This window comes from Elephas maximus, chromosome 2 (assembly GCF_024166365.1).
Source record: "Elephas maximus indicus isolate mEleMax1 chromosome 2, mEleMax1 primary haplotype, whole genome shotgun sequence".
Classification (NCBI taxonomy): Eukaryota; Metazoa; Chordata; class Mammalia; order Proboscidea; family Elephantidae; genus Elephas; species Elephas maximus.
This window is the reverse complement of record NC_064820.1, coordinates 119,027,965-119,040,205: the sequence shown is the minus strand read 5'-3', so window position 1 is coordinate 119,040,205 and position 12,241 is coordinate 119,027,965. Positions and strand designations below refer to the sequence as shown.

Genomic DNA, 12,241 nt, shown 5'->3' with positions numbered 1-12,241 from the left:
GTACATTCAAACAGTCAAAATGTTTAGAGTAACATCAGCACAAATTTAATGAAACAGATCAGAATGTGGCCAGCATTGTCAGGCAAAAATTGTACAACTGATGTATCATAGAAAGTATCCATTCCTCCCCCCATCCCCCAGCCTTCCCTTTCCCAAAGAGTAATATGGACACTAAAAGATTTAACAAGACTTATAAAAAAATAAGGCACATTTATTTTGATATGGTAATTTTAAAATAGAAAACCCCCTCTCAGAACACCTGTATTCAAATGAGCTGTGTAAAAAGACACCTGTGGTACCTAAAATAGGTTAATGGTACCTGTGGAATTGCTTCTTCAATTTCAGCGGCAATGGAATAAATTGCACCTATCCCACGTTGTCAAGTAATGAAAATATGCCTCTTTTTCTACTGCTGAATGAGTCAAAATCTGATACTCCTGGAAATACTTACAAAGGGCGGGAAGGGCAGGGTCAAGAGGTACATTAGAGAAAGTGTGGAAATCAACTATGTCTCTCTAAGCATTGATGATTGCACTTTTCCACATATTTCAACACACAAAATTTCTCACCTGTATGAATGACTGCAACCATTGTGGCCATTAGCTATTTACCCACCAGCTTTTATTCCCTTTCAGTCAAATGGGTATATTTATAAAATTAACGAAGGATCAGCAACACGAATACGAGATTCTCTTCACAACCCTCAACACAGACATGATTAGTTAGCATTTAACCTGAGATACAATCTGCTGAGAGGTTGTCTTTAGATAGTTCTTCCATTTGTTGCATCAAAGTATAACGATTGTGGCAGGGGTGGTAGTTCAAAAAATGAACTTAAAAAAAAAAATGGTTTATACCATGGCTTTTTTTTTTTTTTCTTTTTCCTCAGTGTATTGGGGAAAAAAAAAAAAAATCACAGAATTCATGTTCTCACAGTAGCCAGAAGCTCAAATAATGTGCTTCTTTATTGCACGTCAAACCAAGAAGAGACAAAAGCCAATGCTTCCCAATCCAAATGTGAAATCCAGATTCACATCAAACGGATTCGGAATGTGCTGATCTCCATGGGACTCAAGTTGATCTCGCTTATATTCCGAGCATCTGGAGGTGAATGCATCAAGGATAATGATGACGGTGTGAGGCTTCCAACAGTAAACTTGTTAAAAAGTTTCTGTACTAACATCTAAAAAGTAAATGACAAAAAATTGGCATATTTAGATTAACCCTGAGCAGAAATTAGTATCACATCTATATATTCAGTAAAAAAGGTAGAAAAGAGTAAAACAAAATGCTTAGGTTGCCCCCCTTTTTTTCACTTATTAATTTCTATATCATTTTGCAACTTCTGTGTACACAACCATATTGTCTACTGTTCCAATTCTTTTTCATATTTTTTCTTGCCTTATTGCACTGGCCAGGATTTCCAACACAATGTTAAATGGACATGGTGATAGTGGGCATCTTTTACTCATAATTTCAGAGAGTGAGCTTTTGACATTTAACCATTAGATGAAACAATCATTACTCTAGCTCTTTTTTGTTTTGAACAGTTCCTACCTGGATGTATTTATTATATTTTCCCCCAATAACTTTTTTTTCCCATCATGCTAATAAATAGAAGAAAAGGGGTAGGGAATTATATAGGGCTCAAACATAACAACAATTGCGAGGATGGCACAGGTTGTGGCAGTGTTTCGTTCTGTTCTGTTGCACATAGGGTCGCTGAGTCAGAATTGACTTGACAGCACCTAGCAATAACAGCAACATAAATGCTTGAACATATAGACTGTCTAGGAGGGAAGCATAAGAAACTGGTAATGGTGAGAGAATGACTTGTTTTGCATTCCTGTCTATATTGCTTGAAACCTGATCATAAGCAGGGGTTACTTTTTGAATTAAAAAAGGGCATCTATGGGCTGATGGCTCTCAAAATATTCCTGTTCTCTTTCGAGTTCCTGGGTGGTGCAAATGGTTAAGTGTTCAACTACTACCTGAAAAGTTGGTGGTTTGAATCCACCCAGAGGCACCTCGGAAGAAAGGCTTTCGAAAGGTCCTATGAAGTACAGTTCTACTCTGCACATGTGAGGGTGTCATGAGTCAATATTGACTCGACAACAACTGGTTTGGTTTTTCTTCTTTTTCAGTCAATACTTACCTCTAACAACAGTGGTTCTTAACCCTTTTCTCCTGTTTCCAACAGACCTGGGAGTTAGGACGCCTGCTCATCACAAGAAAGGCTCTCTACGCCAGGGAATCCCAGCTCCAGAGGGCGAGGAGGTCATTTGGAATATACTCCCCTCACCCCAGTCCATTACCCTAATATGTCTCTCTGGATCATACAACCCCTTGAAGAATCAATATCTTAATGTTAAGAGTACAAATGCTCAAAGCTAAGTAATCTCAGATCATCAATAAAAAGGTAGAATATAAACACAATGAAAAAAAAAAATGAAGTTATCAGTGCTTTCTTAGCACCTCCTCCATTCACAGTGGGGTAAAAGAATGGAGATGCTTACCTATCCAAGTAGATTTAGGTTCCCTATCAGATTTTTTCTTCTTTTCAGAGCCTGTGAACATACTCATTTGTAGGGTTGGAACTGACTCTCTTGAATCTTGACCTACAGGGTATCTGAGGGGTTTTGGAGGAGAGCTGGTCAGCTGAGTTGCCTCATAGGCAGACCTGCCTGCATGCTAGAACCAATCTGACTGCCTTCTCTGAATTACAGTCACTCTGAGCCAGGGGCAGAAGGCTGGAGGTTCATTTCCTTCCAAGGGAATCCTGATGGAACTGTCAGCAAGGCACCTTGAGCAGAAATAAAAAATGGGCAGCCTGCAAGCGGCGTCCAGCCTGAGGGTCTGTCGGCTCACATGGAAATCTGGATGAATTAGAAGATCTAAACCTGCATTTCCCAGGAAGAAACAACTGCCTAAGTACATCGCCTCCCCGGCTGTGGTCGATTATACCGCTGGGCACAGTCTGAACACTCCCAATCACTCCCCTGTGGCTATATCCACCCCGGTTCAGTTAGTACACAACTTGCTTTGGCCCCTGGAGGATGTGGGTTTGCCCTCCCTGAGTCAGGCTGTACTTGAGCGTGTGTGGCCCAGGGGCGGAGGAAATGTGAGGGACAGGGAGAAGAGGGTCTGCAGACTGGACATGGAAGGCCGGGAAAATGAGGACAGGATTGTCTTCATATGTGGGCCTGTTCAAGCTATGTATTTTGATGCTGACAAGGAAAGGAGACTGAGGCTGAGAAAGTGTTTCCTTAAGACAGGGAGACTGAGTTAATGCACAGGCTGTAAAGACGAAGTGAGACGCCGTCTAAAAACGCCATCTTACTGTCAGGATTATTTGCAGAATGTGTGAATTTCAAAGCACATTACCTCAACAAGCAAAAATCACCTTTCAACTTACCTTCCCCTGAGTAGTGGAACAAAGCAGTCCTGTGTCTCTGCTAGGGAACCGGCAATCAAACCCCTTCCTGTGGAGGATTAAGGCAGCCTCCTCCGAAGGCCCATGACCAACCTGCAAATGAGCAGAATGCCGACACACCACAGAAACATTAATGCAAATATTTACAGTACTTCACATGCTGTTGTCTTGATTTGATCATCCCCAAAACACAAACACGCATTTGATTTAGCAGTGAAGTTAGGCAAAGCCATTTGGCTCTCAGATTCCACATTCACTGCAGTCAGTCACCCTCCACACCCTTCTTCTGCCCCTCCGCCACACTGAAATCAGGTGATACGTTCCCAAGTTACTTACTAAGTAACTCATGTCTTGGTTTCCTCCCACAGTCAGTCCCTGAATGGATTTGGGTTTCCTTTTGTTTGCATACTATGTATTATTTTATCAAGGTTCTTTCAAATAAAGCACTTCATTTTTATTTTATTTTTTTTAGTAATACATATCAGTTGAATGGAAGAAAGGCCTGGCGATCTACTTCCAAAAAAGCAATCAATGAACACCTTCTGAAGCGCAATGGCCCAATCCACAGCTGATGACGGGGATGACTCGGGACCAGGCAGCCTTTCTTCTGTGTGCACGGGGTCATCATGAGTCAGGGGGAAACTCAATGGCAGCGTAACAACAGCTGCAGAAAGTGTACCTGAATTTAGTCCTTATCTGGTCAGTGAGCGATAAAACATCCATCTTAAACTGAAACACGCTTCTTTATTTAAACACTAACTGCTGTAGATTGCATTGACATTTAAAATTTTTTATGTATTTGTTCATTATTTTTATACAAGAGCCATTGAAATTTAATTAGTTATGGTTAGTACTTGCTAGGCCAACCCACATTTATTAGCTGGATGTATCATTTAAATTCACATTACAGAAGCTATTCTTTCCGTGTAGGCAAAAAGAGAAATACCAAACATGACAAGTCAGCTATGGGTATCAGATACACTTTCCTGCAGTAAAATTTCTCACATCCATTTAAATAACAACGTGACAAACGGTTCAGATCTTTGGACATTGTAAATTACAACTATCTACGTTTCCTACAGTAGGAAGATGTTTACGATGCTAGGCGAAGTGAATTAAAAATCCTTGGGAGAATGAAGAAATATATAGTTATTCAAAAGAGTCGTGTGCTGCTCAGCACTGATGCCGTGATGGAAAGGACCTCTTTCTCCCTTCTCTGACCACAGATATTAATATGCCCAATTCTTGATCAGCCTCACTAGGGGATAAAATTTCTTAACGTGCTATAGAGACATCTTTTCCGAACCGCTTCCAGCAACCCCACCACTGATTTGATTTTAATGTGCCTGAACAATTTAAAGCTGTCTTCGCTTCAGATCCTTGGCTGGAAGAACTATGTTAGGACGTTTCACAGTGGTATCCTGCAGTGGTACTGCTCACTATGATTTTGTGAAGAGAGAGAAAAATCATTTACAGAATTCAGTCATCACCGGACCACATAAGATACCGAAACTTTAAGCCACGTGACAAAGGTTTCCAACACAAGTTATAAGTAATTTCACACACACTCAAAATAGCACCTAAGAAAATCCTTCATTGTAAGATTTCCAGGAGAATAACAAAGAAAATTCTATCACAGACCAATTAGGAAACCTTGGAAAGTCATTTATTCTTCCTGAGCGTCAGTTTCCTTGTCCGTAAAATGGTGCTAAGACATGTCTCCTTCCTTCCTGGGATCACTATGTGGGTTAACCTGTTGAAAATACAGTGTTAGGTAGCCCAGGCTTAGAGGGCAGAATGTGCTGATAAAGAAGCTATAGAGAGGAGTGGTTCACAGCCTGGGCTCTGGATTCTAGCTCTGTAGTTTACTGGTAGCCGAATTCTGCAAAACCAGGCTTTTCCTTTCCATAGAGATTAAATTAAATTAAAAAAAAACAAAAAACATAAGGACCTAGTACAGCATCTGGTGCATACTAATTGCTCAGTAAATATTAGCCATTATTACTTCTATCAATATAATCCATCAAATAAATACTGGTGATTATTCTTATAATAAAATCCTGCTGCCAATTTTGATTCCAACTCATAGCGACCCTACAGGACAGAGTTGAACGGCCCCATAGGGTTCCCAAGGTGAATTCAAACTGCTGACCTTTTGGTTAGCAGCTGACCTCTTAACCACTGAGCCACCAAGGCTCCATTCTTATAATAGTTACACATTAAACAATACCTTCACCTCACTTCTTATTCATAAATTTCCTTTATTGATACTACAACTCTGTAACTAAGGAATCAGAAAACCAAAACCAGCGCCGTCGAGTTGATTCTGATTCACAGAGACCCTATAGGACAGGATAGAACTGCCCCATAGAGTTTCCAAGGAGCGCCTGGTGGATTTGAACTGCCGACCTTTTGGTTAGCAGCCGTAGCACTTAACCACTACGCCACCAGGGTTTCCAGGGAATCAGAGAACCTCCAAATGATATGTTTACAATTACATATCAATATCATACCAAAGTCCTGATTCAGATTCACAGATCAGATCTCCTCTTAAGACTTTTTAAAAGCACTTATAACTATTAATCTAAAGCATTTAGCCATTTTGTTAACTTGCTGGACCATCCTACAAAAGCCACTTATAGCAGGAATTGCTAGAATTCCTGCAACACATTAGCTCTTGGGATAATGAATGCATAAGGCCTTTATCAAAGTCCCTGGGTGGTGCACAGGGTCAAGGTGCTGGCTGCTAACTGGAAGCCTGGAGGTCTACCCACAGGCATCTTGGAAGAAAGGTCTAGTAATCTACTTCCAAAGAATCAGCCACCGAAAATGCCATAGAGCACATCTCTACCCCAACAAACATGGCCCGTAATGAGTTGGAATTGACTCAGTGGCAACTGGTTTGATTTTTTTTTTTTTGTTTCGAAGGCCTTTAGCAGGCTGAAGGAGATCAGAAAAATAAAAAAGGGAAACATCTTTGGAATCCTACCTTGGAATCCTTTCAAGACATTTAAACTAAAAAAAAAAAAAAAACTAAAGTAGAGATTAAATTCTTAAACATTAATTTTCACTAAAGGGAAAAAGTTATACTTCCTCTGAAAACTAAAATTGAAATCCTGGTGGTGTAGTGGTTAAGTGCTACGGCTGCTAACCAAGAGGTCGGCAGTTCGAATTTGCCAGATGCTCCTTGGAAACTCTATGGGGCAGTTCTACTCTGTCCTGTAGGGTCGCTATTAGTTGGAATTGACTTGATGGCATTGAGTTTGGTTTTGGGTTTTTTTTATCATAAGGACTAACTGAAATAGCAATCATCTTGTCCAAGTTTTTAAAAATCAAATATTCATGGAAGTATCAGTTTTTAAGCAAAAATACCTGAGGCAAAAGCAGCAGTTTTTCAATAGTTGCAAAGTCTGTCAAGATATTTTAATTCCATGAAAACTGTTTTCTAAAGTAGGAAAGCTGTGAATTTAACTTTAGTATGCATGCAGGAAAACAGATACTTTTAAGTAGTCACACTGGATACGTTAGGACAGTAAATAGGTTTTGGAGGACTGGTTGTTACTTCATTAGTGATATCTGGACCCCACAAAGGACAGGGAGCATGGGGGGAAGAAAAGTCACAATTTTTTGAATCTGATTTTGTGCCAAGCATGTGTTAGGTGAGCTTCAAATTACCTGTCTTTGTGAAACAGCTCAGATCACAATTCAGCTTGGATCACTGAATTAAGACTGAGGTGTTCAAAAGTCACACGAGGAAATCTACTGCATGACGTATTTCAGGGGATAAAACCAACATCCAGTTTATCGACTCAGCTGGACTGATGATTCTCCCAGAAGCACGAAGGGCTGTGGGAGGAGATGGTTTGGTTTGCAGAACAAGGCTATCAGGGCTTAGAGAAGCTGGATCAGAGGCAAGGTTTGGCTCCATCATGAACCAGTTATGTGACTCTGAGTAAATCACTTAATCTCTGCAAATTCAATACATTGGGTTAGACTCTATCAAGACTCCCTTTGAGACACTAAGTTTCTGTTAAGGATGATAGAAAAATCTAGGAACGGATGGTTGAAAACATGATGAACTTAATTAATGTCACTGAATTGCACACATGAAGACTGTTGAAATGCCAAATATTTTGCTACATGTATATTTACCACAAAAAAAAAAAGGGTCCATTTGAGGATTGAGGTCTAACAAACTCTTAAAAACCACAGTGTCTGCAGTTAATGCTTATTGAGCACTTGCTAAAATCCTTTTCATGAGTTAACTCATTCCTGGTATTCTCACAACTCTTGAAATATTTGAGGTGGTAACCAAGTATGTGTTACTATATTTAAATGTACAGGATCGTCCCTATTACAAAGCATTTTCTCTGACACTTGGCAATAGTCACGGATAACCTATTTTCCATCAACGGCTCATATTTGGTATATTCTTCTGTGGGTGTTCCATTACTACTGGGTAGATAAGAGAAAAGGAGCCCTGGTGGTGCAATGGTTAGGCAGTGGGCTGCTAACTGAAATGTTGGTGGTTCGAACCCACCCAGTGGCTCACTGGGAGAAAGGCCTGGCTATCTGCTCCCATAAAGCTTATGGCCTAGAAAACACTATGGGGACAGTTCTACAATGTCACATGAGTTCCTATGAGACAAAAATCCGCTCAAAGGTACTCAACAACAACAATAGATGAGAAAAACAGGTAGGGTATTCTACAAAATTCTTAGAACTATTCCTCCTCTTTTGTTCTCACGCAAGAGGCAGTGTATGGTTCTGGGTGAAAACCTGGAGTCAGGCATGCTTGGGATTGACTACCCACCTGCCACCCCCACGTACTGGTTGTGTAACCTTGGGTAAGTTACTTACCAAAAACAAAACAAAACCCGTTGCCATCAAGTTGATTCTGACTCATAGTGACCCTATAGGACAGAGTAGAGCTGCCCCATAGGGTTTCCAATGCTGTAATCTTTATGGGAGCAGACTGCCACAGCTTTCCTTCATGGAGCAGCTGGTGGGTTCGAACAATTGACCTTTTGGTTCGCAGCTGGGTGCTTATCCACTGTGCCACTTACTATTTCTAAGCCACTTAGTTTCCTATTCTATAGGAAACTATTATCTAAAATGAGATAAAAACAGTGCCTTACCTTCACAGTGTTGTTGTGAAGGCTAAATAAGGTTCACGTAAGCTCTCAGCAAAATGCTTGGTATTTAGACAGTTTAGGTATAGTATTTAAAAATCTTAGAAATTATTAATAAAGTATGTCAGGAATACAAGTCAAAGTGACATGAAGATTTACTTTGGCAATAAACTTCAACCTTCTCTAATTTATAAAAATATTACAGGCATTTGTATTTCATTATTAGTATCAATTATAACTGCTGAGTTATCACAGTTGAGGCCCTTTAGTTGTCAAGGACATGCAGTTCTTACTAAATGCCACTGTTCTAAGTGCTTTCCAAACGTTAACTCATTTAATCTTCAGAACTCCTTTAAGATGGGTACTATTACTATCCTCATGTTACTAAGGAGGAAATTGGGACTCAGAGGGTTAAGTGGCTTTCACTAAGTCACAGGGATAGCAAGTGGAGGAACTGGCTTCAAACCCACACAGTATGGCACCAAAGTTTATGCTCTTAACAGTTTTATTCTCCTACCTTTCCTCTAGTTATGTATTTGTGGTCACAGATAGCTAGCTAAAAGGGGAAAAAGGAGGACCATGGTGGTGCAATGGTGAAGAACTCGGCTGCTAACCAAAAGCTCGGCAGTTTGAATCCACCAGCTACTCCTTGGAAACCCTATGGGACAGCTCTACTGTGTCCTATAGGGTCGTTATGAGTCAAAACCAACTCAACAGCACCTAACAACATGCCTGATGTAATATAAGACAATGTTGTTAACAAAAGGAGATGATGCCTCTGAATTAAGCCTGGTGAAATGGAGCATTTGGTCAATGGGTATGGTAGAGCTAAAACCATGATTTATCAACATGTCTATCAATTCAGAAAGCAAGGTTTGGGAACTTTAATTTTAATCCAACCACAGCCCAGCCACCCATTTATCCCATTTCAAATAGGACTTATGGCCACTCTGAAACTCATGCCACTCTGAAACTTATACATATGATAGTCTCACTGAAGAAAGGGAATAGACAGATATACCCTTCTACGCAAGCGGATGGGAATTGAAAAAGTGAGAGTTGTGCTATTCCTCTCTCACACCTAAAGAAACTTGATTTGCTCTGAGGACCACAAATCAGTAAACTCCTGGAAAATGTTGTAACACTGTATGTGCACACATTTGTTTTCTGGGGGAGAGAAGATTTATAGCTTTGACCAGATTCTCTAAGACGAGCATGGCCTCACCCTGCTCCTACAATGTCAAAGGTGCACAGAGATTAGTAAGGTACAGCAAAACGCCTGATGGGAAAATTTCTTCAACCAGCTCAGAGTCTGAAAATGCCTAACAGCACTCATTTTTTTAGTGCATTCTGGCAGCTGGAAAGGTTAGAAAATCACACACTTAGTTATAAGTCCTGAGACAGGAAACAGCCAGTAGAAATCATCTTCCAGGGCACTCATTAAAATGTCCGATACCAGTGATGCTGTTATGATCAACAAGGTAAGATGACAGAAAAAAAGGGGAGGCGAATGGGTATCCTTACATATTGTACAACAAAGAAATATTTTTCCCCACAATTTTCACTTTTCCAGAAGCTAGGGAGATCAATAAGGCACCAATCAATTCTTGTAAGAAAGGGAAAATAAAATAAAAATTTTAAGCTGCCTCTTATAAGAAGGGGCAGTGTAAACAAATGCCAAAGAAAATCTTATCCAATAACTTATGTCGGTGTTGTTGAAATGACTGGTTAACTATTTGGAAGAAACAGTCACAAGACAAAATAAATCCCATAGAGACTAAAGAGTTAAATGTAAAAATACGTATATATAAATATTAAAAAAACGAAACAAAAATGTATTTGAACCTGAGAGTACCTGGGTGGTACAGATGGTTAGGACGCTTGGTTGCTAACCAAAACATTGAAGGTTTGAGTCTATCCAGAGGTGCCCAAGACGAAAGGCCTGATGACCTACTTTTGAAAAATCATCCATTGAAAACCCTATGGAGCACAGGTCTACTCTGAAGCAGGAGTCTACCATAAGTTGGGGTTGACTTGATGGAAATTGGAAAATAACTGAACACTGGGTGTAAGGGGATTTAATGAATGTAAAAGCAGTGGGAAAATCATTGAAAAGCAGTCAACTACATCTAATTTTGTAAAACATCAAAGCAGAATGACTTCATGAAGCCTAACTTAATGCGTTAAGTTCCTCCCATGGTCCCCTGGCCTGTCCCTCCATCCAGGCTGACACAGCCACTCTAGCCTCCACACCCAGACTCATGACCTGTCCTCCATGAGATTCCCCCAGCATCCTCTACACCAACACTCCCTTCTCTTTAAATAACCCTTTCCTGGTGACATGGCTTTCCCATGTAGTGTGCTTGAACGGTGTTCTTCCTGTTCTTAAATCTTTCTAGAAGATTCTTTTTAGTATCTCAAGCTCTTGATATCACAGGAAAAGGGAGTGACACAGAGAAAAGAGTTGGAAGAGGGGCCTACAGGATGAGAGGCTAACAGTTAAATTCCTAGATGGTGGTTGGAACATTCTGGGCTGCGCAGCACTCTGAGGGCAGCATTTCAAGAGATGTTTGTTCCCCTCTTCATCTGACTAAAAAAACAGAACATATAATTCACTTTATTCCATATATATTGTGTGTATATATGTACATATAAAGAGGTGACCTGGTGGCACAACTGTTAAGTGCTTGGTTGCTAACTGAAAGGTTGGTGGTTTGAACCAACCCAGCAGTTCCACAGGAGAAAGACCTCGCCATCTGCTCCTGTAAAGATTAACCCCTTGCCATCAAGTTGATTCTGACTCATAGCGACCCTATAGGACAGAGTAGAATTGCCTCATTGGGTTCCCAGGCTGTAATCTTTACGGAAGCAGGCTGCCACATCTTTCTCCCATGGAGCTGCTGCTGGTGGGTTCGAACTGCAGACCTTCTGGTTAGCAACCAAGTGCTTAACCACTGCATGACCAGGGCCTCTCCCATAAAGATTATAGCCTAGAAAACCCTGTGGGGCAGTTCTACACATAGTCGTATAGGGTTGCTATGAATCAGAACCAACTCAATAACACACAACAATGAAAAGGTGAACTAGAAAACAAGTACTAGCCTAGGGTTGTAGTAGGTAAAACCCCAAATTCACTGACTCCAGTATGCTCTGGTGCTCCCAGAAAACAATCACATGGGAACAGTCAAATAATCATGAGGGAGGAATCATCTAGAAGTGAACTGAGGCTAAGGAACAGTGGCTACTGTCCTCCCTTGAAGCCCTCAGCTTCTCAGGTTGCTAAATCCTCCACCATCTTTGCTCAGAGGTGATAACATGAGGCCCAGACTCTTTGGTGCCCTCTGCTCTATCCATTCACTCCCTTTAGCTCATGGATTAATGAATGCTGTCCATCTCTAATCTGTGCTTTCTATGAACTGGAGAGTAGGCTCATTAAAGACCATAGCAGAAAAATAAAAAGAACACCCACAAGATTCATTCATTCAGAAAAGAGTTACTGAGCCCCTGCTAAGTGCAGCACATTTCTAGGCAGGGCAATAAATAAAACAGAAGCCCTGCTCTCATGGAGCTTATACTCTGACTATATCTCCTGCCTCTGGGCCTTCACATTTGCTCTTAACTCTACCTAGAATATTCTTCCCCCAGTAATCTGCATGAGTTTCTTATTCCCCGACCT

General features: G+C 40.6%; 1 protein-coding gene across 1 annotated transcript in view; it reads right to left on the bottom strand.

Moving 5' to 3' along the window:
* Positions 1–893: 893 nt before the first annotated feature.
* MAN2A1 (mannosidase alpha class 2A member 1) overlaps positions 894–12,241 on the bottom strand; it is a 180,989-nt gene continuing 169,641 nt past the window's right edge. Inside the window, exons 21-22 of the mRNA XM_049871853.1 lie at positions 3,416–3,526; positions 894–1,183 (exon numbers count right to left, since the gene is read on the bottom strand). Coding sequence (XP_049727810.1) covers positions 1,031–1,183; positions 3,416–3,526 — 264 coding nt within the window. The 3' untranslated portion in view covers positions 894–1,030. The remainder of the gene's footprint in view (positions 1,184–3,415; positions 3,527–12,241) is intronic.